Source organism: Ammodytes marinus (genome assembly GCF_949987685.1).
Source record: "Ammodytes marinus genome assembly, chromosome: 4".
Lineage (NCBI taxonomy): Eukaryota > Metazoa > Chordata > Actinopteri > Uranoscopiformes > Ammodytidae > Ammodytes > Ammodytes marinus.
In genome coordinates, this window is record NC_137233.1 from 1,232,287 (window position 1) to 1,258,057 (window position 25,771).

Sequence of the window (25,771 nt, forward strand, 5' to 3'; positions counted from 1 at the left end):
CATCCAAAATGGTTTAGGTTTGATTGTATTCAAATAACATTCTGTTGCAGCTGCTGGAGGAAAACATCGTCACTTTTGTGAAAAACGAGCTGAAGAAGATCCAGAAGCTTCTGAGTCCAGATTACCCAGAATGCTTAGAGGGTCAGAGGGAGGATGAGGAGGTGTTGGACGGTGAGGATGAAGAGCAGAGGAGGAGCAGCAGAGAAGCATTTCTGAAAATCACACTGCACTTCCTGAGGGGAATGAAGCAGGAGGAGCTGGCTGACCTTCTGTGGAGCAGTAAGAGGATTTCTGTAAAGGTTCAACATGAATGTGAAATGGGACATTTAACAAAGTCTCAAGAAATGGAAGAAGAAATGTTTATGTTTATGTTCATATGTGCATCATAAATTACTCATTGATCTTATTTCTACTATGTTAATTCAGGAAGTAATTCTGGAGTTTGTCAGCATGATCTAAAGTCTAACCTGAAGAAGAAGTTCCAGTGTGTGTTTGAGGGGATTGCTAAAGCAGGAAACCCAACTCTTCTGAATCAGATCTACACAGAGCTCTACATCACAGAGGGAGGGACTAGAGAGGTCAATGATGAACATGAGGTCAGACAGATTGAAACAGCATCCAGGAAACCACACAGACCAGAAACAACAATCAGACAAGAAGACATCTTTAAAGCCTCACCTGGAAGAGATGAACCAATCAGAACAGTGATGACAAAGGGAGTGGCTGGCATTGGGAAAACATTCTTAACACAGAAGTTCACTCTGGACTGGGCTGAAGACAAAACCAACCAGGACATACAGTTCACATTTCCATTCACGTTCAGAGAGCTGAATGTGCTGAAAAAGAAGAAGTACAGCTTGATGGAACTTGTTCATCACTTCTTTACTGAAACCAAAGCAGCAGGAATCTGCAGCTTTGAGGAGTTCCAGGTTGTGTTTATCTTTGACGGTCTGGATGAGTGTCGACTTCCTCTGGACTTCCACAACAATGAGATCCTGACTGATGTTACAGAGTCCACCTCAGTGGATGTGCTACTGACAAACCTCATCAGGGGGAAACTGCTTCCCTCTGCTCGCCTCTGGATAACCACACGACCTGCAGCAGCCAATCAGATCCCTCCTGACTGTGTTGGCATGGTGACAGAGGTCAGAGGGTTCACTGACCCACAGAAGGAGGAGTACTTCAGGAAGAGATTCAGAGATGAGGAGCAGGCCAGCAGAATCATCTCCCACATCAAGACATCACAAAGCCTCCACATCATGTGCCACATCCCAGTCTTCTGCTGGATCACTGCTACAGTTCTGGAGGATGTGTTGAAGACCGGAGAGGGAGGAGAGCTGCCCAAGACCCTGACTGAGATGTACATTCACTTTCTGGTGGTTCAGGCCAAACTGAAGAACACCAAGTATGATGGAGGAGCTGAGATAGATCCACACTGGAGTCCAGAGAGCAGGAAGATGATCAAGTCTCTGGCAAAACTAGCTTTTGAGCAGCTGCAGAAAGGAAACCTGATCTTCTATGAATCAGACCTGACAGAGTGTGGCATCGATATCAGAGCAGCCTCAGTTTACTCAGGAGTGTTCACACAGATCTTCAAAGAGGAGAGTGGACTGTACCAGGACAAGGTGTTCTGCTTCGTCCATCTGAGCATTCAGGAGTTCCTGGCTGCTCTTCATGTCCATCGGACATTCATCAACTCTGGAGTCAATCTGATGTTTGATAAACTAAAAACATCCTGGCGGTCTAAAGTCTTCAAAGGCAAAGCTAATCAAAACAAAGCTGATCTAACACATCTCCACCAGAGTGCTGTGGACAAGGCCTTACAGAGTCCAAATGGACACCTGGACTTGTTCCTCCGCTTCCTCCTGGGTCTTTCACTGCCGACCAATCAGAATCTCCTAACAGGTCTGCTGACACAGACAGGAAGTAGCTCAGACACCATCAAGGAAACAGGTGAGTACATCAAGAAGAAGATCAGTGAGGACCTCTCTTCAGAGAAAAGCATCAATCTGTTCCACTGTCTGAATGAGCTGAAGGATCGTTCTCTAGTGGAGGAAATCCAACAGTCCCTGAGATCAGGAAGTCTCTCCACAGATGAACTGTCTCCTGCTCAGTGGTCAGCTCTCTGCTTCATCTTACTGTCATCAGAAAAAGATCTGGACGTGTTTGACCTGAAGAAATACTCTGCTTCAGAGGAGGCTCTTCTGAGGCTGCTGCCAGTGGTCAAAGCCTCCAACAAAGCTCTGTAGGTGGACATATGAAACATGTCAATAGTAGGGACGGGGCTTGGAACCGTTTTCTATTTATTTATTTAACCAGGAAAAAGTCTCATTGAGATTAATAATAAATTTGCAAGAGAGTCCTGGCCAAGACAGGCAGCAGCAGCACAGTTACAGACAACAAATTAATGTAAAAACAGAAAACATATTCAAACAGTCCCGTTAAGGACCCAGTTCCTCTTTTTTCAAAACCTGAAAATCAAAAATTAATCAAAAATCAGACAGTTTTTTTTTTTTTTTAGATTATCAATCCTGCTATCAGAACGTCACGTCATTTAACCCATTGATGACGGCTGCTGCGCAATGCCACATTGTATCTCCTGCCTGATGCTGCGTCGCGCAGCATTGTTACTTTATCTAATTGTCATGGCGTGCGCAGCATAGAATGCACCGTCATTGGTTCAAATACACATGAGGTGAGTTTTGTTGATTTTTTAAGACCACGTGACCACACAAATGTTGTGTGGTTTGCCAAAAATCACGCCAATAAAAAAAATAAAAAATAAATGAATAAAAAATAATAGTAAAAGAAATACCCCGGCTGTGTCCGCGATAGTGTATTACAGAACAGTTAGTGGCGTTCGGAGCGCAGAATCTAGGTTTACTATAGGCTACTGACGAAAATCACACAACACATTGCATCAATTTATTAACAATATTTAAGAATTTAGGCTATATTTTGCTGCTCCAACTCAAATTCAGCCCAGCCAGGCGATAGTTAAGTTTCAGTTTCATTGTCATCTCCGTGGTATACAGCCGCTTGGACCAGCTGATCGGCTCCCGACAGCAGGAGTCAGTCTGCGTTCCAGTTGTACTGGGAAGTCAGATTTATGGTGCCAGTGATAACTGAACTAAATTATAAAATAAAGCTATCTTCTCCTTCCTATATCCGTCTATCTTTATCCCTCCACTGCACACTCAGTCACTACTATCCATACTAAAAGTAAGCAGGGTTATAACCTCATTTAGCACATTATTTTTAAATATTTTATATTATTTATTCTTTTTTTTTCTCCCCCATCTAATTTTGACAATTTTTAGAAAAATGTGTTGGTTTGTAAGCACTAAGGGAGCATGTTTAAATAAAACCTGTGAACCTTAACCTTTAAATGTATTTTATTTCATGTTTCTATGTGCTACACAGGCTTAGATATTAAGGTTTTGGTAGACTTGACCATTCGTACTATTTTTTCAGAAAACCCTCAGGCATTAAGGACATGCATCCTAGATTGCCATAGTCATCAATGGGTTAAAACCAATCAATCCAATCACTTCAATGTGTATCCAATCACTGGTCAACATAAATCGATTTTCCAAAGGTCATTATGATATTTTCAACAACAAGAAAAATTGGCGAGAAAATTTAATTATATAGTTGTTTGGGAGAGACATTTGTTATCCCAGTAGTCGGAAATATGACCTGTTAAACGTCCTATCACCAGCTCGAATCATCTTATAAACAATAAACGAAAAACCAGTTAAAAGGTTATTGTCTCATTGTCTTTTAATCAAATAATAGAAACGTATCGATGGTGGCATTGATGAAGAGTCGGATTGATAAGGAGTCTCGATAATGATTTCATATCAATCAAATTGTCAATAGTGCTTGATTTTTCTAATAATAAACATTGTTTTATTTATGTTCACTAATTCTCCTTCAGGCTGAGTGGCTGTAAACTCTCACTGAGAAGCTGTGAAGCTCTGTCCTCAGTTCTCAGCTCCCAGTCCTCTAGTCTGAGTGAGCTGGACCTGAGTAACAACGACCTGCAGGATTCAGGAGTGAAGCGTCTGTCCGTTGGACTGAAGAGTCCACACTGTAAATTGGAAACACTCAGGTCAGAATTCATCTGTTTGTTTAACAGTTGATCTTTTAAATCCTTCTCATCCAGCTTTAGGTTCATGTTGGTAATGCAGGTCAACATCTGTAGAAATTTCTCACTGACATCATATTCTCAAATACTGAATTCATGATATCTTTCTATTCCAGTCTGTCAGGCTGTCTGGTCACAACAGAAGGTTGTGAGTCTCTGGCCTCAGCTCTGAAATCCAACCCCTCCCATCTGAGAGAGCTGGACCTGAGCTACAACCATCCTGGAGACTCAGGAGTGAAGCTGCTGTCGGAGGATCCAGACTGGAGACTGGACACTCTCAGGTATGGACAGACAACAAGAGCTCACACACTGCTGGTGTCCTTCCCCTCTGGTCCATCATGAAGAAGGCAGGGCTCCAGACTAACTTTTTCATTGGGTGCACCGGTGCGCCTAACTTTTTCATCTAGGTGCACCAGCGTATATTTTGGGTGCACCAAATTAGTGCTGCACGTTTTGGAGAAATTGTGTGATTGCGATTATAGTGGCTAATATTGCGATTTGCGATGCAATATAATAAATAAATGGTATTATGATTCTTGGTTTTCAAGGAAAATTTGAGATTATTGATAGTTTTGAAACTTGATCTCAATTTAAAACAAACACATATTAAGAATCATTGAAAATATATAGAAAATAAAGCTTGTACTAGGCTAGCAGCCTACACTAGGGGTGTGAATGTTTACAAAAATGTCTAAATGGTTACAGTCTGCAATTTTTTTGTGTACACATTTAACCATAATATGGGGGGGGAGAGGGGGTCAACGTCACTTTTTTTGCAGAGGCTGTTGGAGTGACAGTGTGCAGTTAGAAAGACAAGCAGACACACAGACAGAGAGAGGCAGTCATTTCATGATTTAGCTTTTTGACTTAAGTGATCATAACTGCCTAGTGATCATCTGTCATTAGACTGACTCCAGGACCAGCTGTTTGAGACGGAGATGAAAACAAAAGTGAAACTGAAGGTGGAGCGTGCAGTTAAATATTTAAATTAATAAATATTGTAACCAAACACAATAATGTGTTGTGTTATCTGCTTTAGTACAGTAAATCACATCGCCCTCCACTCCTGGAGATAGCCTATAATCATTTCCCAAAGTAAAAAAAAAAAAAAAAAAAACGGTTTTCATTTATTGATTTTTTCTTAAACGTTTATGATTTACCAAACGAGTACACGTGTACTCGTGCACACACCCCTTACCTACACTGTTTTCAAAATAATAAAACACTTAATTAAAAAATAATCATAATTTCCCCATGAAAATAAAGGCATTCCTCAAGACAATAGTCTCTATCAACTTACTGAAACTTGCGTGGCCCTTCACTCTCATGCATTCGACTTTTCTCCGCACTGAATTGATAGACTGGGTGAGTTGCCACCGGTCGCCACGCGACATATAGCGACTATTACTTTCCAAGTTTTAGACAGCAGTTCAATGTGTTCAACGTCACCTTACTGAATCCTAAAAATCCCCATATAGCAGACGTTGGCTTTGATTTCCGTCACAGTTCAGCGTGGATGCTGATGCGCGTCGGTGTCCATGTTTGTTTGTTTACTCTGCTGTCTGCACCATAGTCTGCACCTGTCTTGCACGCCGTGTAGGTGCTCGCGCAGCTACACACACTGCCAGAGGAGCCGAGTACGCTACCAAAAAGACGAGAGGAGCGGTTGGAACATTTAGACACGCGCGCACATTTATCCTACATTAAATCGCAATCGCAGCCATTTGTGAGGAATGTAATTGCTCTAGCTCACATCGTGATTAGAAGAATCGTGCAGCACAGCACCCAATATTACATAATATGACGTGAAAATTTTCAGGTGCACTGGTGCGACCAGTGAAAATATCTGGGCGCACTCACCAGATTTTTGGGCACACGTGCGCCCAAATTAGGCGCACTCTGGAGCCCTGGAAGAAGGACATGTGTTTTCTCTTAAACTGGTAGCTCAAATCAAGCGATCTGATTGGTTCATAGTCATGATGTAGGGGCGTATACAAAAGCTATAACGTAATTTTCCTGTTTGCAAAGATTTGTATCACTCTGCGATAGAAGCAGTAAAAGCTCCAGAAAACCGGACAATTAAATGAACTGCAGATCTGAAGAAAGAGGTTGACGAACTACGAAAACAACAAAACAAGCAAGCAGAACATTTGAAGTTATTCCAGAATAAAATTCTAGTGAATATTCTCAACTGTATTTGTTGTTGTTTTCGAATTGTTGCAAAAAAACAAGCATATTCGTCCACTCCCATGTTGATAAAAGTATTACAAACTTGGAAAATATCCCTTTATTTATTTAATTTTTCCAGATAAAACATTAAGAACAGTTTCTTATTTACAATATTGATCTGGTCCAAGAGGCCCCAACAGGAATAAAGACAATGACAAATACACAAGACTAAATTAGACAAATATACAACGGAGACACAAATGCACAGCCTATGTAAAGAAAGAAAATAGAAAACACAATTGTACTAAAAAGAGTCATGGTACAAGTGTGAAGGTCTGGCCAGGGTGTAATAGATAAGACAACATATAAATTAAGGGACGTGTGTGTGTGTGTGTGTGTGCGTGTGTGTGTGTGTGCTTGTGCGTGTGCGCATCTGTATGTGAGCTGATGCATGTGTCTGGGGGTGGAAAAAAATAAATTAAGATGTGTCGATGTTATATTGTGTGTGAAGGGTGTAGGTGAGAAACTGGGGAATCAACAGGAGCAGGAGGGGTCTACTAAAACAGTGTTAAGTTTCTGTTTGAAGTACGACTGAGATGTAAAAGCTGTAAATTTGAGGATTAGAACAGATAAAAATCTAAGCTCAGAGTTAACTATGGACCATCATGTGATTTATCACGATTACATATTTTAATCGATGTACAGCCCTAATAAAGAAATACATTATCTTCTTGTGACAGATGAGTTTCAGTCTGTTTCTCTGTCACACTGAGGAACACTGCTTCATGCTGAACAGCAGTTAGGACTCATGTTGATAGAAAATCATTCTGACTGTGTTTCTTCCTCCAGGGTGGACCACGGTGGAGAGCAGTGGTTAAAACCTGGTCTGAGGAAGTGTAAGTGTGGATTCAGTTTGACTGATGGAGACAAAATGCAGAGGTGTTATGTAACTAACTACATTTACTCAAGTACTGTACTTAAGTACAAGTGTGAGGCACTTATACATTACTTGAGTATTTCTTAATGATAATTTATACATTAACTACACTACAATTCAGTGGACAATTTTCATTTTGTACTCATTAGAGTCCGATACTGATACAGATACTACATTTATCTAATGATTTAAGCTATTAGTTATTTATCAATAAAGATGTTTTACACACAAACCATACAGTATGAAGAGTTTATAAAATATGTTATACTTCCCAACATGTATACCAAGTTGATAACTCGATAAATAATTTTCTAGTGACTATTTTGATAATAATTATTTTTAATGCAAATATGCAAAGAATTAACAAATGAATAAACATTTAAAACAAAACTTAAATCCAAAATGAAAATGAAATATATTTTCAGATTATACCCAGCTACAAATCCTGCTTCTATAATGCAGAAGTAATAATAATCTAATATATAACAGTAGGACAGTTGTTAGAGATGAGGCAGGTTGAGTATTCGTATACAGGCTTTATTGTTGTCCACAAATTCAACAGACTGACTTGCTTGGAATGTGTTCTGAGAAAGAAATAAACATGGCAATAAGTAAACTGCTTTACTAATTAACTAAGTTACAAAGTATAAATAATACTTAGTAGCAACATTAACTATAAGTATAAGATAGAACAGAATAATTGCCATTTCACTTACTAATAAACTTTGGGACAATCAGCGATAATACAGTATGTGAACAATAGATTAACACACTCTGACAAACAGCATGTGCCATCTGGTGGCTGCTCTAAAATGGCACCTCTACAACACGGCGTGATAACTAACTGACAGGTGAAATAAACTAGCAAGCTAACCTATAACAGTTAGACAAACCAACGAAATTACTAACTCTATTCATTGAATAACTAAACATTATATACAGTGCCTTGCAAAAGTATTCATACCCCTTGAAATGTTCGACATTTAGTCACGTTATAACCACACACGTACATTTATTTTATTGGGATTTTATGTGATACACTAACACAAAGTGGCGCATCATTTTGAAGTGGAATGAAAATGAAACATGGTTTTACATTTTTTTTATAAATAAAAAACTGAAAAGTTTGGCGTGCAAAAGTATTCAGCCCCCTGAGTCAATGCTTTGTAGAACCACCTATCACTGCCATTACAGCTGCAAATCTATTTGGGTATGTCTCTACCAGCTTTGCCCATCTACAGACTGACATGCTCATTCTTCTTAAAAAATTAGCTTGAGCTTCAGATTTAGCATCAGATTGGATGGAGAGCGTCTGTCAACAGAAATTACAGCCATATCTACTATGGAATGGTTCAAATCAAAGCATAGTCATGTGTTAGAATGGCCCAGTCAAAGTCCAGACCTCAATACAATTGAGAATATTGAGAAATATTTGAAAATTGCTGTTAACAGATGCTCTCCATCCAATCTGATGCTGAATCTGAAGCTTGAGCTATTTTGCAAAGAAGAATGGGCAAAAATATCAGTCTCTAGATGGGCAAAGCTGGCGGAGACATACCCCAATAGACTTGCAGCTGTAATGGCAGCGATAGGTGGTTCTACAATGTATTGACTCAGGGGGTTGAATACATAAGCACACCACACTTTTCAGTTTTTCATTTCTAAAAAAAATTTAAAACCATATTTCACTTCCATTCCACTTCACAATGATGCATTCTATCATATGAAATCCCAATAAAATAAATGTACGTGTGTGGTTTTAATGTGACAAAATGTGGAAAATTCCAAGGGGTATGAATACTTTTGCAAGGCACTGTAGTTGCAAGCAAACATGACATACTTACAATTATAAGCTACTCATCCAAAGCAAGTGACGGGAGCGATCTTTTCCCGACTGCATATCACAAAGCATCACTCAGTAATGCAACTGTCGGCTGAGTCACGTCTTAAACCGGAAATGCCCATATAAGGGCTAAAATGGCCGCTCAACCACTACACAAAATAACCCATAGAGGGAGCCTTTTCCACAACGGTCACTTTGACCTTTAAAGCTCCCATATTACACACTTTTCGGTACTATTATACACCATATTATATGGTCTTAGTGGTCCCTAATACGTTCTATTATACACCATATTATATGGTCTTAGTAGTCCCTAATACGTTCTATTATACACCATATTATATGGTCTTAGTGGTCCCTAATACGTTTTTCTTTAATTGTTTGCTGAAAAAAACTTTCAGATAATTTATTGTACTATGCTGATGTTCAGCTAAGCTCACAATGGCCTATTTTTTAAAAAGAGCTGCAGCTCCCTTCGTAAATATACAATCTTTGAGCTGCCCCCGCCCCCTGTCCGGAAGCGAAGCCAGATACGCCTCGCCCTCTGTCTGTCAGGGCCGTGGACCAATAAGAAATAGGGGTGTGGGCTGCACAGTGGAAGCTTCTGGCTTTCCAGTTTGTGAGGTCAGAAAAGGGGAAAATTCTGACTGGAGTATATTGGGGGGAGGAGTGGGGGTTTCAGAAAGGGGGAGAGTGAGAAAAGGAGAGATTGTTATTTTTTTTTATATTTTGGCAGTCTCTAGGCACACCGTGGACCCATGGATATGTTAGAACACATTTAAAAAGTGCATTTAGCATAATATGTGACCTTTAATACTTAAGACAAATACTGTTGATACTTAAATACTTTCAAAATCAGATACTTATTTACTTTACTCTTTAAGTGGTTCTGTAATAGGTAACTTGAAACAGAGTAATTTATCTAGTAAGGTATTTCTACTCTAGCTCAAGTATTCTGTTCAGGTTTTCTTTACACCACAGACAAAATGTGTCATCATTAAACTTTCTAGAAATGAACATCAGGACACAATCAGAGAATAAACCCTTCAGGTGTCTGAAAATAAACTGCTGCTGTGTTGTGTCTTTTTCTCTCCATCAGATTCCTGTGAACTCACACTGGACACAAACACAGTACACAGAAACCTCACACTGTCTGACAACAACAGGAAGGTGACATGGGAAGAGGAGAGGCAGCCATATCCCGACCATCCAGAGAGATTTGATAAGTGTTATCAGTTGCTGTGTAGTAATGGTCTGACCGGCCGGTGTTACTCAGAGGTCGAGTGGAGCGGATGGGTTGATATATCAGTGAGTTACAGAGGAATCAGAAGGAAAGGAGGCGGTGATGACTGTAGGTTTGGAAATAATGATCAGTCCTGGAGTCTGAGGTGCTCTGATGGTGGTTACTCTGTCCGTCACAATAACAGAGAAACACCCCTCTCCTCCTCCTCTGTCTCTCACAGAGTAGCAGTGTATGTGGACTGTCCTGCTGGCTGTCTGTCCTTCTACAGTGTCTCCTCTGACTCACTGATCCACATCCACACCTTCAACACCACATTCACTGAACCTCTTCATCCTGGGTTTACAGTCCGCCACGGGGCCTCGGTGTCTCTGTGTCGTCTGTAGGAGGGAGACACCTTCCAGTCCTGTGGTTTAAAGGGATTCTGGAGATTAATCGTCAATTCTCTTTAGTCAAATTGGCCCGAGATCCACAACCTGAAGGCTAGCCAATGTAATGTGTGTGCGTTGAAAAACAAAGCCTAGGCTGTGTCTTAACCCCAGAATCTTTCTCAGCACACACACAGTTCAGACAGGTAGCGGATCATGAGGAGATATTCACTGATTTAGACAAAAAGTTTATATTATCAAACAGTGTTCGGAATTGCTGACTCCATCTTTAAATCATGAGCTTTGATGAGCGATACAGACCCACAATCCACTGCACAGCGGTATTCGACCCCCCCACCCTCTGACAAAAAAAAGCAGCGATGAGATGGATATACTGTATAAGCAAGAGGCAAGTTCAAGGCCCGACATTATGACAAAATACAGTACTGTGTAAGGCAGGGGAGTTGCTAGACATAAAGCTCTACTGGGGCCCTAAAGAATTTGGGAATGCCTGCTGAGTGTTTGAAATGTGCAGATATTGGGGTGAATTAAGGGTGTAGGTTCTTTTTTAAACTGGGGCACAGCAGTGATGTAGGTTGTTTCAGCAGTTCAACAGTGGAGCACGTGCCCCAGTAAAAGGGGTCTAGCAACGCCACTGGTGTAAGGCACTTTGAATCGACTTGTTTGTAAAAAAAAATAAGAAAGGCTTAATGTCAAATAGTCTTAATGGGAAATTGTACATTTTCAGACATTTTAAAATATAGATATATTGTTTTTATTGCGTGGGTATTTGGCTGTACAACAAATTGATCCACTAGAGACCAATTAACTGGATTCCTCTGCACTGTAATCTTTATTACTATCATGTTCTATTTTACTCTTTTGAATCATATTTTAAGGTTGCCTTCTGATCCCAGATTTTATGCCTTCTAATGTTTAAAGAGGACCTATGATGCTTTTTGACTTTTATGACCTATAAACGTTGTTATGATGATTCATAGTCATGCTTAACCATACTAAATTATCAAATAATGACTTACATGCATTTCGACGTATTCCCTGCTGACCGTCTGGGGTGTCTGTGCAGAGCACTAAACACTATTCTAGCCAGTCGAGAAGTCACGTCTTCAGAGCGGTCTACCCTTTCATAATTCGTGACGTCGCATAAAAATTTGTGACGTGACCACGCGGATGTTTCCATGTATGGTAATGCTGTCACTTCCCTGTTCGCGTCTGCCTCGCGCCTTTATAGGTCCATGCTCGCGCTTCCCGCCACTGAAAGTGTTCCGGAAGGAAGGTAACCAATCACAACGGAGTGGGGTTTGCAAGAGGGGGGGGGGAGGGTAGCGGAGATGGCCGATGCACAGGCGGAGGGAGCGGAGATTGCCGAAGCACACACACTCAAGTGTTGACAGGATGTGCTGGATCGCCAAAATAAGAGAAAGAGCTTCCCGAAAATCTACATAGTTTTTTGTGATGTGATTCGTGTCAGGTTGCTCTATAGCAGTGTAAAACAAGAAATTAAGACCAGAAAAGTAGTATAATAGGTCCTCTTTAACAAACTTTGAATTGACTTGTTTGTACAAAGATAATAAACCTAAAATCACTTTGTCTTAAGGAAAATGTGATGGGAAAATGTAACGTTTTTATGACATTTTATAATCAAACAATCGATTCACCAATAAACAAAATAGATAAATGGGCAATTGACCTAAAGCTTCAGTGTGTAGAATGTATTGGTGTTTTTCAGAACAGACTTGGTATAAATGGAATATGATATCCATCAGTATGTTCTAATTACTGTACAATCTCTTGAAAATAAAATTTGTTTTTTATGACCTTAGAATGAGCCTTTTATATCTACATAGGAGCAGGGCGCTGAGGCCGCCATGTTGCACCGGCATGTTTCTACAGGAGCACAGAACGGACAAACTTAACGGTCTTACACGTTTTTATACATAGTGGGCGTCCTGGGGAAATGCACCTGTTGGAAGACCAAGAAGAAGTACTATAGAATAAATAAATAAGCACATATTTTGCATATATGTTCCCACTTCAGCCAAATGACAAAAGCAAAAACTCCTTAACAAAGCGTTTTAGCCCAAAAATGACAAAAAAAGGGAAGCTTAAATCAAGCGATCTGATTGGCTCCTAACTAATGGGCATATACAGAACTGCTATGACGTCCAATCGGTTTGCAGAGTTCCATATCACTTCACGACTGAGGAAGTAAAGCCGGTAGTGTAACTATATATATATTTTTTTTTTGTGAAAACATAATTTTTGTTTATTGTATTTTCATGCTTTTCATTTTGTTTTGTATATTGATATGTCTGAAATAAATTGAATCAAATCAAATCAAATATCTATAACTATAACTATCAATATCACTATCACACTAAACACTATACATATGTACAGAAAGAATAAAATAAAGTGATAAAAGAAGTAAAATATAATGGGGCGGTTTGGAGGAAGCACAGCCCAGTCAGAGTGAGTGAAAGTGGGCCATGAAGTCCCCACAGTGTATGAGGTCACCACTGTGTCCCCTTGAAATGAAAAGAAATCGCTTAAAAACAAGAAGGAAAAAAGAGAAAAAAAATAATTCTGCGGCTCGTCCTGGATAAAGCGCAGCTGAGTAAGAGAGTGCTATGTCCCCTTGAAGGAAGAAGGAATTTTTGCGCTACCTAACACATAGGTAGCGCAAAAAAAAAAAAACTATGTAGTAGGTAACACATAGGGTTTTTTTTTTTGTGCTACCTAACACATAGGTAGCACAAAAAAAAAACCCTATGTGCTACCTAACACATAGGGTTTTTTTTTTTTGTGCTACCTAACACATAGGTAGCGCAAAAAAAAAAAAACTATGTAGTAGGTAACACATAAGGTTTTTTTTTTTTGTGCTACCTAACACATAGGTAGCGCAAAAAAAAAAACTATGTAGTAGGTAACACATATGTTTTTTTTTTTGTGCTACCTAACACATAGGTAGCGCAAAAAAAAAAACTATGTAGTAGGTAACACATATGTTTTTTTTTTTTGTGCTACCTAACACATAGGTAGCACAAAAAAAAAACCCTATGTGCTACCTACTACATAGGGGTTTTTTTTTTGTGCTACCTATGTGTTAGGTAGCACAAAAAAAAAACCCCTATGTGCTACCTACTACATAGGGTTTTTTTTTTTGTGCTACCTAACACATAGGTAGCACAAAAAAAAAAAAACTATGTAGTAGGTATGTAGTAGCTACTACAATTTTGTGTACCTTATTGTAAAGTGTTACCACAACTTTTTTCACTGTCAGCTATTGAGCAATGTTTGAATCACAAGATTGTGGTTTCTTGGTTCCTGTTTAAATGGACTTCTTCTTTGTTTTATTTTGTCCTCTCAAGCTGCAGCTGAAGGTAAGCGATCAACTCTGGTCTCCTTTTTAAAATAATAATGATAATATTTTATTATTTCTAGTGTAAATCTAGTAACAGTAGAAACAGAAAAGATTTGGAATGTGTTCAAATTCATAACTCAGGAGTTTGACAGGAAGCTAGAGATAAAGGATGTGAGACAGCCGTTAACTAAGACCCTCCATGTTGTGTTGGTGTGATATTATCATGAATACTAGTGACATAAGAGTGTGTTGATGCAGTAATACAATCTGACAGTGTGGTGTTAGTCATTGAACTGTAGTAAAGGAGCTGAGCACTTCACAAGGAAACTTTGGACTTGTTGTTCCACTACACTTATCTGACAGCTTGATACTTTACAGATTCACATTTTACTCACAAAGTATTTGATCAACAAGTCGAATATACACAGAACATGTAGAAACACACGTTCACACAGTTTGAAGTAGAACATCAGAAGACAATATTGTATAAATATAAATGATCCTGGTCTTCACTTCACTGCAGCTTAATGGTGCCCTCTAGTGGCCTGATAGTAGAAGTGCAGCCACTGATGGAATACCTCAGCTGGAAACGTTTTACTTGATACTTTACAGTCACATTTGTTGCATCAAGTCATTGACTTCTGTTTCACATGGAAGTACATTTTGTTCACAATACTGGTAAAACAATACTTTGCACAGAGTATCTTCCGTGTGTCAAAGTAGTAGTAATAGCAGAAGTGAGTATTTGTTTTATACAGGCTGGCTATACTTCCTTCTCGTTCCTTCTTCTTGTTTCTTGCTCAAATCCTCCGCTACTTGTCTGTAGAATCCATGTGGCGCCATCTGCTGGGTGTCAGCTGTATGACTACTGTTGGGTAATTTCACCATAGTCATCAAATAATCATCTGGTTCTTTTTAGTTTGAATCATCTGAACGTGCAAACTAAAGCACTGGTGAGTCTGTATGCACCATGTTGTGTCTTTTGTGCATTAATACATGATGGAATACAATTCAGGCTCTCAGGCATTCCGTATTGCTTTCAGATTCTAATTGCTCACCTGTATTATTCAAAACCTTAATGATGGAAATGAGTATTTCAGTTGGTGTGTGTTTCTTCTCCAGGTGAAAGTGTGTGTGAGCTGATGCAGTGAGTTGAGCAGCATGGATCAGTCCTGTCCTGTTAGTGACAGTGAACTAATGTGTCCTGTGATGTAAAGCTTGTTGTAATGAATGAACATGTTGTTGTGTTTGTGTGAAGGTGTGGGCTCTGCTATGGATCAGAGTGAGGACAGAGAGGAGGGAGTCCCTCCCTCTAAAACCACTCTGTGTGGGGAACATGACGGCCAGACCAAAGCTCAGAGGTGACATGAGGATCTCTAACTGTCCATGACTCAAATCACTGCACCATCATTATTCACACTCAAAGCTCTGTGTGTGTGTGTGTGTGTGTGTGTGTGTGTGTGTGTGTGTGTGTGTGTGTGTGTGTGTGTGTGTGTGTGTGTGTGTGTGTGTGTGTGTGTGTGTGTGTGTGTGTGTGCGTGTGTGTGTGTGTGTGTGTGTGTGTTTGTTGTGTTGAACAGACCTGGACCTGGACCCAGCTGTTTGTCCATCAAGAGTGACCGGTCTATGCAACAACCTATGAAGTTCAAAGCTGAACAACAGTAATTATTTATCTCACCGTTTGTTGTTTTCAGCATTAAAACATTCTAAACTCAAACAATATTCTTCAGGAGCATTTTACATTGTTGTGATTCCATCAGGACCCAACATGACAAACCAGACTCTCCTGGACCTGGACCCAGCTGTGTGTCCTTCAAGAGTGACTGTTCCAAGGAGCCCCCACTATGTTTCAAAGGAAGTTATCCAGAAACAGAGTTAGTCAACATCAAGTTACTTTATCATGTCTGCAGCATCAAAATAATAATAATCATACCATGTTCATGTTGCTCATCTCATGAGTCTAAGGATCTCTAACTGTCCATGACTCAAATCACTGTATCATCATTATTCACACTCAAAGCTGTGTGCGTGTGTGTGTGTATGTGTGTGTGTGTGTGTGTGTGTGTGTGTGTGTGTGTGTGTGTGTGTGTGTGTGTGTGTGTGTGTGTGTGTGTGTTGACCCAGCTGTGTGTCCTTCAAGACTGTGTTCAAACTAGAATTCACTTTTAGTACTTTGACATTTCGACTGCTAAACTGCAGTAACTAAAGTCTGTTTGTAGATCTGTGCTATTAAAAAAGATCAATAATTATTTCCTATGTGTTTCTATCAGGAGGAAGCTGGAACAAACAGACTCCAGCTGTTTGTCCATGAAGAGTGACTTCTCTATGGATCAACGTATAAACTTCAAAGATGGACGTCAGTCTGTTGATCTAAGGTAAGGATTTAAATCTGACAAATCAACACTCTGTTTCCAGTTTTTAAACCCACTATGGAAGAACTCTGAGCACTAAGTTGTGCCTCACACTCACACAGTCAAACACATTCACAGTGAGAGCTGCCCAGTACAACCTGTCTGATACAACCAGACACTGGCGGTTCTGCCTCAGCACACATGTTTTTCTGAAATGCGAAAAAAATATATATATAATTTGTGCGATACAACCATGGAATGAGCTTCTAGAAGAAGTGGTGAGGTCACCTTCAGTAAACTCTTTCAAGAATACATTATGTTCAACTATAAAGCTGATTCAGACTCATTTATGGAATGTGTGTAATTCTGTGTTTATAAAATATATGGGATTCATGAAATTGTGATTTTAAAGTTTTACATTATATTTCAATTCCTGCTCCTTCTCTGTCTGCCCCCGGTTCTGTTCTACAGACACCGGGCCAGTTGCCCCTGGAGCGTTACCCAAAACCCAGACATGATGTTAAGAGCTAATTAACTCACGAGAGGGGACTGCATTATTCCATTTAGGAAAAGTGCCTTTAGTCAGTCAGCCTTCTCTGTTGCAGCCTCACATGAATGGAATAACATCCCAACATGTATCAGAGACCTAAACACATATCGGTCATTTAGTTCTAATCTGAAACAGTGGCTCATTGATAATATGTCCTGCCAGCACTAAATTTGACCCGCCTGCTCATGCCTCCTTGTGTCAGCGTGTCTGTCTGTGAATTTGTCCTGCGTCTTGCAACACTTACTTTGCTTGCTTGTTTGTCTGCTTTTGTGTAGCTCGTTCTGTCTCTCCTGTGCTGCTTCATGTACTATTGTCATGTCGACTTTTTGTTTGTTTGTTGTGCATGTACTTGTTATTAGAATTATTAAAACCAAGTATTTGAATAATTGAAACTGAGTCAGGCTTTCTGAAAAGCAGGTGAAGTTTACTTGCAAACAGCAAATGCAAGGGTCAAACAACATGTATCACAAGTGTAGCTTACATAATTGAATACAAAGAAATGAACAGTGTACATGGGATTATATGCAAGAGAAGGTGGTGTGTGCGCAAACACATACTAGGTTTGGTGTGTCCAGCCCTTGTTTTGCTGGCGAAAGCAGAAATGTTTTTAATTATGCAGATAACAGGATATGGGAAATTTAGGGAGTCTTTTCTTCTCAACTACTGTGCACATGAATGCGTCATACCTCTGTATGTGCCAAAATCTTATTAGGCAGTTTCTTCTTCAAGGCTAAACAACAACTTTTGTCTTAGCAAAACACTTTGGGGCTGTTAGTTTACTGGGACAAAGTTCAATAGGCAGAAAGCATGTATTGAGCATTAAATATTATAAAAAGGGTGGAATGTTACTAGAATTTAATTTGCCTTATAATTGTATAATATTTTAAAATATTATACAAATAAAATAAATAATTCTTCATGATTCCTCCACAGAGTCGACCAGGAGGTCTCAGAGGTTCCCAGTGGTCGGTCTGCCCAGCAGCAACAAACACACCTGGACTCCACATTCATGGTCTGTACATGTACAACAACTACTTTACTTTTCTCAATAATAATATCTGTGTTTGACTTCTTTGACCAGTGGACTGTTAGTCTGACCAAACATGGATCTGATGTTTGTTTCATGGTTGTAGTTTGATTGTTTTATTTTGAGTGTGTTGTTCATTTAATATGATATTTATACATTGAGCTGATGCTTTTTGATTTTAGTTTGATTGTTCATATAATATTCTGTTTCAGCTGCTGGAGGAAAACATCGTCACTTTTGTGAAGAACGAGCTGAAGAAGATCCAGAAGCTTCTGAGTCCAGATGACCCAGAATGCTTAGAGGGTCAGAGGGAGGATGAGGAGGTGTTGGACGGTGAGGATGAAGAGCAGAGGAGGAGCAGCAGAGAAGCATTTCTGAAGATCACACTGAACTTCCTGAGGAGAATGAAGCAGGAGGAGCTGGCTGACCTTCTGTGGAGCAGTAAGAGGATTTCTCATAGGCTTAACATGACGGTGAATTGGGACATTTAATATAGTCTTAAAAGATTGATGGGGAAAATGTGTGTATGCATTCATATTTGCATTAACACTTATAATTACTCATTGATATAATTACTACTTTGTTCATACAGGAAGTCTTTCTACAGTTTGTCAGCGTGATCTGAAGTCAAACCTGAAGAAAAAGTTCCAGTGTGTGTTTGAGGGGATCGCTAAAGCAGGAAACCCAACCCTTCTGAATCAGATCTACACAGAGCTCTACATCACAGAGGGAGGGACTGGAGAAGTAAATGATGAACATGAGGTCAGACAGATTGAAACAGCATCCAGGAAACCACACAGACCAGAAACAATAATCAGACAAGAAGACATCTTTAAAGCCTCACCTGGAAGAGATGAACCAATCAGAACAGTGATGACAAAGGGAGTGGCTGGTATTGGGAAAACAGTCTTAACACAGAAGTTCACTCTGGACTGGGCTGAAGACAAAACCAACCAGGACATTCAGTTTACATTTCCATTCACGTTCAGAGAGCTGAATGTGCTGAAAGAGAAAAAGTTCAGCTTGGTGGAACTTGTTCATCACTTCTTTACTGAAACCAAAGCAGCAGGAATCTGCAGCTTTGAAGAGTTCCAGGTTGTGTTCATCTTTGATGGTCTGGATGAGTGTCGACTTCCTCTGGACTTCCACAACAATGAGATCCTGACTGATGTGACAGAGTCCACCTCAGTGGATGTGCTGCTGACAAACCTCATCAGGGGGAAACTGCTTCCCTCTGCTCGCCTCTGGATAACCACACGACCTGCAGCAGCCAATCAGATCCCTCCTGACTGTGTTGGCATGGTGACAGAGGTCAGAGGGTTCACTGACCCACAGAAGGAGGAGTACTTCAGGAAGAGATTCAGAGGTGAGGAGCAGGCCAGCAGAATCATCTCCCACATCAAGACTTCACAAAGCCTCCACATCATGTGCCATATCCCAGTCTTCTGCTGGATCACTGCTACAGTTCTGGAAGACGTGTTGAAGACCGGAGAGGGAGGAGAGCTGCCCAAGACCCTGACTGAGATGTACATCTACTTCCTGGTGGTTCAGGCCAAACTGAAGAACACCAAGTATGATGGAGGAGCTGAGACAGATCCACACTGGAGTCCAGCGAGCAGGAAGATGATCAAGTCTCTGGCAAAACTGGCTTTTGAGCAGCTGCAGAAAGGAAACCTGATCTTCTATGAATCAGACCTGACAGAGTGTGGCATCGATATCAGAGCAGCCTCAGTTTACTCAGGAGTGTTCACAGAGATCTTTAGAGAGGAGAGAGGACTGTACCAGGACAAGGTGTTCTGCTTCGTCCATCTGAGCGTTCAGGAGTTTCTGGCTGCTCTTCATGTCTATCTGACATTCATCAACTCTGGAGTCAATCTGATATCTGATGAACAAACATCATCCTGGCGGTCTAAAGTCTTCAGAGACAATCTAACAAATCTCCACCAGAGTGCTGTGGACAAGGCCTTACAGAGTCCAAATGGACACCTGGACTTGTTCCTCCGCTTCCTCCTGGGTCTTTCACTGCCGACCAATCAGAATCTCCTGAGAGGTCTGCTGACACAGACAGGAAGTAGTTCCAACACCAACAAGAAAACAGTTAAGTACATCAAGAAGAAGATCAGTGAGGATATCTCTTCAGAGAAAAGCATCAATCTGTTCCACTGTCTGAATGAACTGAAGGATCGTTCTCTAGTGGAGGAGATCCAACAGTCCCTGAGTTCAGGACGTGTCTCCTCAGATAAACTGTCTCCTGCTCAGTGGTCAGCTCTCTGCTTCATTTTACTGTCATCAGAAGAAGATCTGGACGTGTTTGACCTGAAGAAATACTCTGCTTCAGAGGAGGCTCTTCTGAGGCTGCTGCCAGTGGTCAAAGGCTCCAACAAAGCTCTGTAGGTGGACACATGAAACATGTCAACAGGGGGGTTGCATACAATTGAAGATGTGATGTGTTCAGGTTTGCTCAGTAAAATTATTATGAGCAGATTATTAGGCTGAGAAATTTGTTCTCCCAGCAGATAGAAGTTGAGCCTGTTTAATCCTCGCCTTAGAAGCAAAACTATTTATACAAACAACGTAGTGTTGCTTCATCTCTCAACCAAATAATAGAGAAGTATTGATAGTTGTATCACTAAACTAACTCGTTACGGAGTCTGGATTAAGGGTCAATACTAATAAAAGGCAACAATCCACATCCCTAGTCCATAATGCTTCATTTTAAAATAATAAACAATTATGTTATTTTTTTGAATCTTTGTTCCCTAATTCTCCTTCAGGCTGAGTGGCTGTAACCTCTCAGAGAGAAGCTGTGAAGCTCTGTCCTCAGTTCTCAGCTCCCAGTCCTCTAGTCTGAGAGAGCTGGACCTGAGTAACAACGACCTGCAGGATTCAGGAGTGAAGCGTCTGTCCGTTGGACTGAAGAGTCCACACTGTAAACTTGAAACACTCAGGTCAGAAATTCATCTGTTTGTTTAAGGAGAAGTGAGTGATATTTATTTGTTAATTTAAGTGTTACATCTCTCTATATTCATACAGCAATCACTTAAACAGTATGCACAGCTCATAACACAGGTCTCCCAGTCATTCAGCTTTGCAGTAATTGGCAGATAAAATTTTGAGTATCCCGCTGGTTTTTATCAAATCAGGAGACAGAGCGCTATAAAGAGGCGGGTCTCTGTGCCCGTGAACAATGACCCGCTGCTCTCCATCGCGGCACTATCTGATGAAGACGGCTGTGTGTTCATGTGGTGGTGACGTAGGGACGAGGGAGGGGACTGCTAACTGCAGTCACTGACAGGAACTTAGCTAAAAGGACCAAATCACTTACTGAACCTTTAACAGTGGATCTTTTAAATAATGCTCATCCAGCTTCTAACGTCTTCCAACATATAGGATTTTTCCGCTGACATGATTTTCTGAAATACTGAATTCATGATATTTATCGACTTCCAGTCTGTCAGGCTGTCTGGTCACAACAGAAGGTTGTAAGTCTTTGGCCTCAGCTCTGAAATCCAACCCCTCCCATCTGAGAGAGCTGGACCAGGGTTAGGGTCAAAGCCTCCAACAAAGCTCTGTAGGTGGACATATTAAACATGTGAACAGGGGGGATGGCCATTAAAACCCAGTTATATTTTATATATGTTAACGGTTCTGCTATCGAGTCCAGTAAATTCTATAGCGTAATGTTACATCTTGAATCGAGTCACGTCATTTAAATCTAATCAATCCAATCACTTTAGGGTCGTATCCAATCACTGGTCTGCATAGCTTTATTGCATAGGTTAATTGCCCATTAAATCTTACGGAATTCATTGTCAGCCATTAGGTGCTAAACCAAGGGAAGAAACAATCTGATGCTCAATTGCTTGCAAGGATGGCTGAATGTGAGAAGATATCAAAAGTTTGGCCGCATTTCAGTTCTCACCCAGAAAGTTATGTCAGTAAAAAATAGTGATAAAATGAAAACGTGTTGAAATAGGCATGATAAGAACTTTTATCGAAATAAATAAACATACAGTCTAAGATGTGATGTGTTCAGGTTTGCTCAATAAAAAAAAAGTCTCGATAATGGGGTCAATACTAATAAAAGGCAACAATCCACATCCCTAGTCCATAATGCTTCATTTTAAAATAATAAACAATTTTGTTATTTTTTTGAATCTGTGTTCCCTAATTCTTCTTCAGGCTGAGTGGCTGTAACCTCTCAGAGAAAAGCTATGAAGCTCTGTCCTCAGTTCTCAGCTCCCAGTCCTCTAGTCTGAGAGAGCTGGACCTGAGTAACAACGACCTGCAGGATTCAGGAGTGAAGCGTCTGTCCGTTGGACTGAAGAGTCCACACTGTAAACTGGAAACACTCAGGTCAGAAATTCATCTGTTTGTTTAAGGAGAAGTGAGTGATATTTATTTGTTAATTTAAGTGTTAAATCTCTCTATATATTCATACAGCAATCACTTAAACAGTATGCACAGCTCATGACACAGGTCTCCCAGTCATTCAGCTTTGCAGTAATTGGCAGATAAAATTTTGAGTATCCCGCTGGTTTTTATCAAATCAGGAGACAGAGCGCTATAAAGAGGCGGGTCTCTGTGCCCGTGAACGATGACCCGCTGCTCTCCATCGCGGCACTATCTGATGAAGACGGCTGTGTGTTCATGTGGTGGTGACGTAGGGACGAGGGAGGGGACTGCTAACTGCAGTAACTGACAGGAACTTAGCTAAAAGGACCAAATCACTTACTGAACCTTTAACAGTGGATCTTATAAATAATGCTCATCCAGCTTCTAACGTCTTCCAACATATAGGATTTTTCCGCTGACATGATTTTCTGAAATACTGAATTCATAATATTTTTCTATTCCAGTCTGTCAGGCTGTCTGGTCACAACAGAAGGTTGTGAGTCTTTGGCCTCAGCTCTGAAATCCAACCCCTCCCATCTGAGAGAGCTGGACCTGAGCTACAACCATCCTGGAGACTCAGGAGTGAAGCTGCTGTCGGAGGATCCAGACTGGAGACTGGACACTCTCAGGTATGGACAGACAACAAGAGCTCACACACTTTCTTTCTGGACCACACCAAACAAAAACAATCTAAATTCGATTTGGTCTGGACCAAAGCAAGTGAACTAGCGGACTTTCCCAGTGTGAATACACCCGTAAATTAAATGCAGATCAGAAGAAAGAGGTCTACGAACTACAAAAACAATGAAACAAAACAGCAGTACATTTGAAGTTATTCTGGAGAATATTCTGAACCGTCGTTGTTTTGGATTGTTGCAAAAGAAACGACATACATCTGTATGGAACAAGCATATTCGTCCACTCCCATGTTGATTAGAGTATTAAAAACTTGAAAAACATCCCTTTATTTTATTTTGTTATTTAACCTTTATTTTTCCAGATAAAGCATTAAGAACAGAACATTTCTTATTTACAATATTGATCTGGTCCAAGAGGCCCCAACAGGAATAAAGGTACAAATGACAAATGCATGACTCACTAAGTTTGAGAGTACATTTAGAACAGATAAAAATGTAAGCTCAGAGTTAACTATGGACCATCATGTGATTTATCACGATTACATATTTTAATCGATTGACAGCCCACATGAATTAATACATTATCTTCTTGTGACAGATTAGTTTCAGCCTGTTTCTCTGTCACACTGACACACTGAGGAACACTGCTCAGCTGTTAGGACTCATGTTGATAGGAAATCATTCTGACTGTGTTTCTTCCTCCAGGGTGGACCACAGTGGAGAGCAGAGGTTAAAACCTGGTGTGAGGAAGTGTAAGTGTGGATTCAGTTTGACTGATGCAGACATGTAATGTAACTAACTACATTTACTCAAGTACTGTACTTAAGTACAAGTTTTTAGGCACTTGTACTTTACTTGAGTATTTCCTAATGCTAATTTATATATTAACTGCACTACAATTGAGTGGGAAATGTTAAATGTTTACTCTACATTTATCTGATGATTTAAGCTACTATTGCTTTATCAATAAAGATGTTTTACACACTAAACATACAGTTTGAAGAGTTTATAAAATATTTTATATATCCCAACATATATACCCAGTTTATAACTCAATAACTAATTTTCTATTGACTATTTATTTTGATAATAGTACATTTTAATGCAATTATGCCAATAATGTCATGGTTCCAACAAATCAAATTTTAAATCTGCTGCTTTTTCTTTTTATCATTAGAATTTTGAACAATAAAACAATCAATCTATGAATAAAAATGTGAAACAAAACGAAAATAAAATATATTTTCAGATTATTCCCAGCTACAAATCCTGCTTCTATATTAATGCACAAGTAATACTAATCTATATAACAGTAGGACAGTCACTGTTACTTTTAATACTTGTGAAATACTTTCAAAATCAGATACTTATTTACTTTACTCAAGTGGTTCTGTAATAGGTCTGTAATATCTCTTGTAACAGATTAATGTATCTAGTGAGGTATTTCTACTCTTACTCAAATATGGTTTTCAGGTTTTCGTTACACCACAGACAAAATGTGTCATCATTAAACTTTCTAGAAATGAACATCAGGACACAATCAGAGAATAAACCCTTCAGGTGTCTGATGATAAACTGCTGCTGTGTTGTGTCTTTTTCTCTCCATCAGGGGCCTGTAAACTCACACTGGACACAAACACAGTACACAGAAAACTCAAACTGTCTGACAACAACAGGAAGGTGACATGTGTGACAGAGCAGCAGCCTTATCCTGATCATCCAGAGAGATTTGACACCTATCCTCAGCTGCTGTGTAGTAATGGTCTGACTGGTCGCCGTTACTGGGAGGTCAAGTGGAGAGGAACTGTTCGTATATCAGTGAGTTACAGAGGAATCAGAAGGAAAGGAGACAGTAAAGACTGTGGGTTTGGACAGAATGATCAGTCCTGGAGTCTGTCCTGCTCTGATGGTGCTGGTTATTACTCTGTCTATCACAATAACAGAGAAACATCCATCTCCTCCTCTATCTCTCACAGAGTAGCAGTGTATGTGGACTGTCCTGCTGGCTCTCTGTCTTTCTACAGAGTCTCCTCTGACTCACTGATCCACCTCCACACCTTCAACACCACATTCACTGAACCTCTGTATCCTGGGTTTGGGTTTATGTGGGGATATGGTTCCTCAGTGTCTCTGTGTCATCTGTAGGAGGGAGACACCTTCCAGTCCTGTGGTTTAAAGGTGGAGTCAGTGATTCTGGAGAATGCTCGTCAATTTTCTTTAGTAGAAATCAGTGAATATCTCCTCACCATCCACAACCTAAAGGCTAGCTTTTATGTACTATGTGTGCGTTAAAAAAGAATCCAGTGTTAATACACAGCCTAGGCTCTGTAAACTGGCATGTTGCTAGCTACGTTGGGCCACCTATCTTTACATACCAGTTTACAGAGCCTAGGCTGTGTATTAACCCCAGAATCTTTCTCAGCACACACACAGTTCAGACAGGTAGCGGATCATGAGGAGATATTCACTGCTTTTAACAAAAAGTGTTCGGAATTGCTGACTCCATCTTTAAATCATGAGCTTTGATGAGCGATTCAGACCCACAATCCACTTGACAGCGGTATTCGACCCCCCCACCCTCTGACAAAAAAAAGCAGCGATGAGATGGATATACTGTATAAGCAAGAGGCAAGTTCAAAGCCCGACGTCATAAAGAAATACAGACCAGTACTGTGTAAGGCAGGGGAGTTGCTAGACATAAAGCTCTACAAAAAATTC

General features: G+C 40.2%; 1 protein-coding gene across 1 annotated transcript; it reads left to right on the forward strand.

Annotated features, from left to right (window-relative positions):
• Nucleotides 1-126: 126 nt before the first annotated feature.
• On the forward strand, nt 127-25,560 carry LOC307249177 (uncharacterized protein). The gene is made up of 17 exons (XM_080025814.1): nt 127-279; nt 427-2,245; nt 3,941-4,114; nt 4,267-4,431; nt 7,169-7,215; nt 10,199-10,704; nt 15,365-15,453; nt 15,673-15,753; nt 15,853-15,966; nt 16,363-16,467; nt 17,927-18,005; nt 18,233-18,461; nt 18,613-20,410; nt 20,795-20,968; nt 22,880-23,044; nt 23,759-23,805; nt 24,663-25,560. Exons 1-17 carry the CDS (start codon nt 243-245, stop codon nt 25,196-25,198), a joined length of 6,165 nt encoding a protein of 2,054 aa, XP_079881940.1. The 5' UTR covers nt 127-242; the 3' UTR covers nt 25,199-25,560.
• The last annotated feature ends 211 nt before the right edge of the window (nt 25,561-25,771 follow it).

Coding starts and splice junctions, on each gene's coding strand:
- LOC307249177 (XM_080025814.1), top strand. CDS start 243: ATGAAGCAGGAGGAGCTGGCTGACCTTCTGTGGAGCA. Junction 4,115..4,266: donor TGTAAATTGGAAACACTCAG/GTCAGAATTCAT, acceptor TTTCTATTCCAG/TCTGTCAGGCTGTCTGGTCA. Junction 15,967..16,362: donor GGAAGTTATCCAGAAACAGA/GTTAGTCAACAT, acceptor TGTTTCTATCAG/GAGGAAGCTGGAACAAACAG.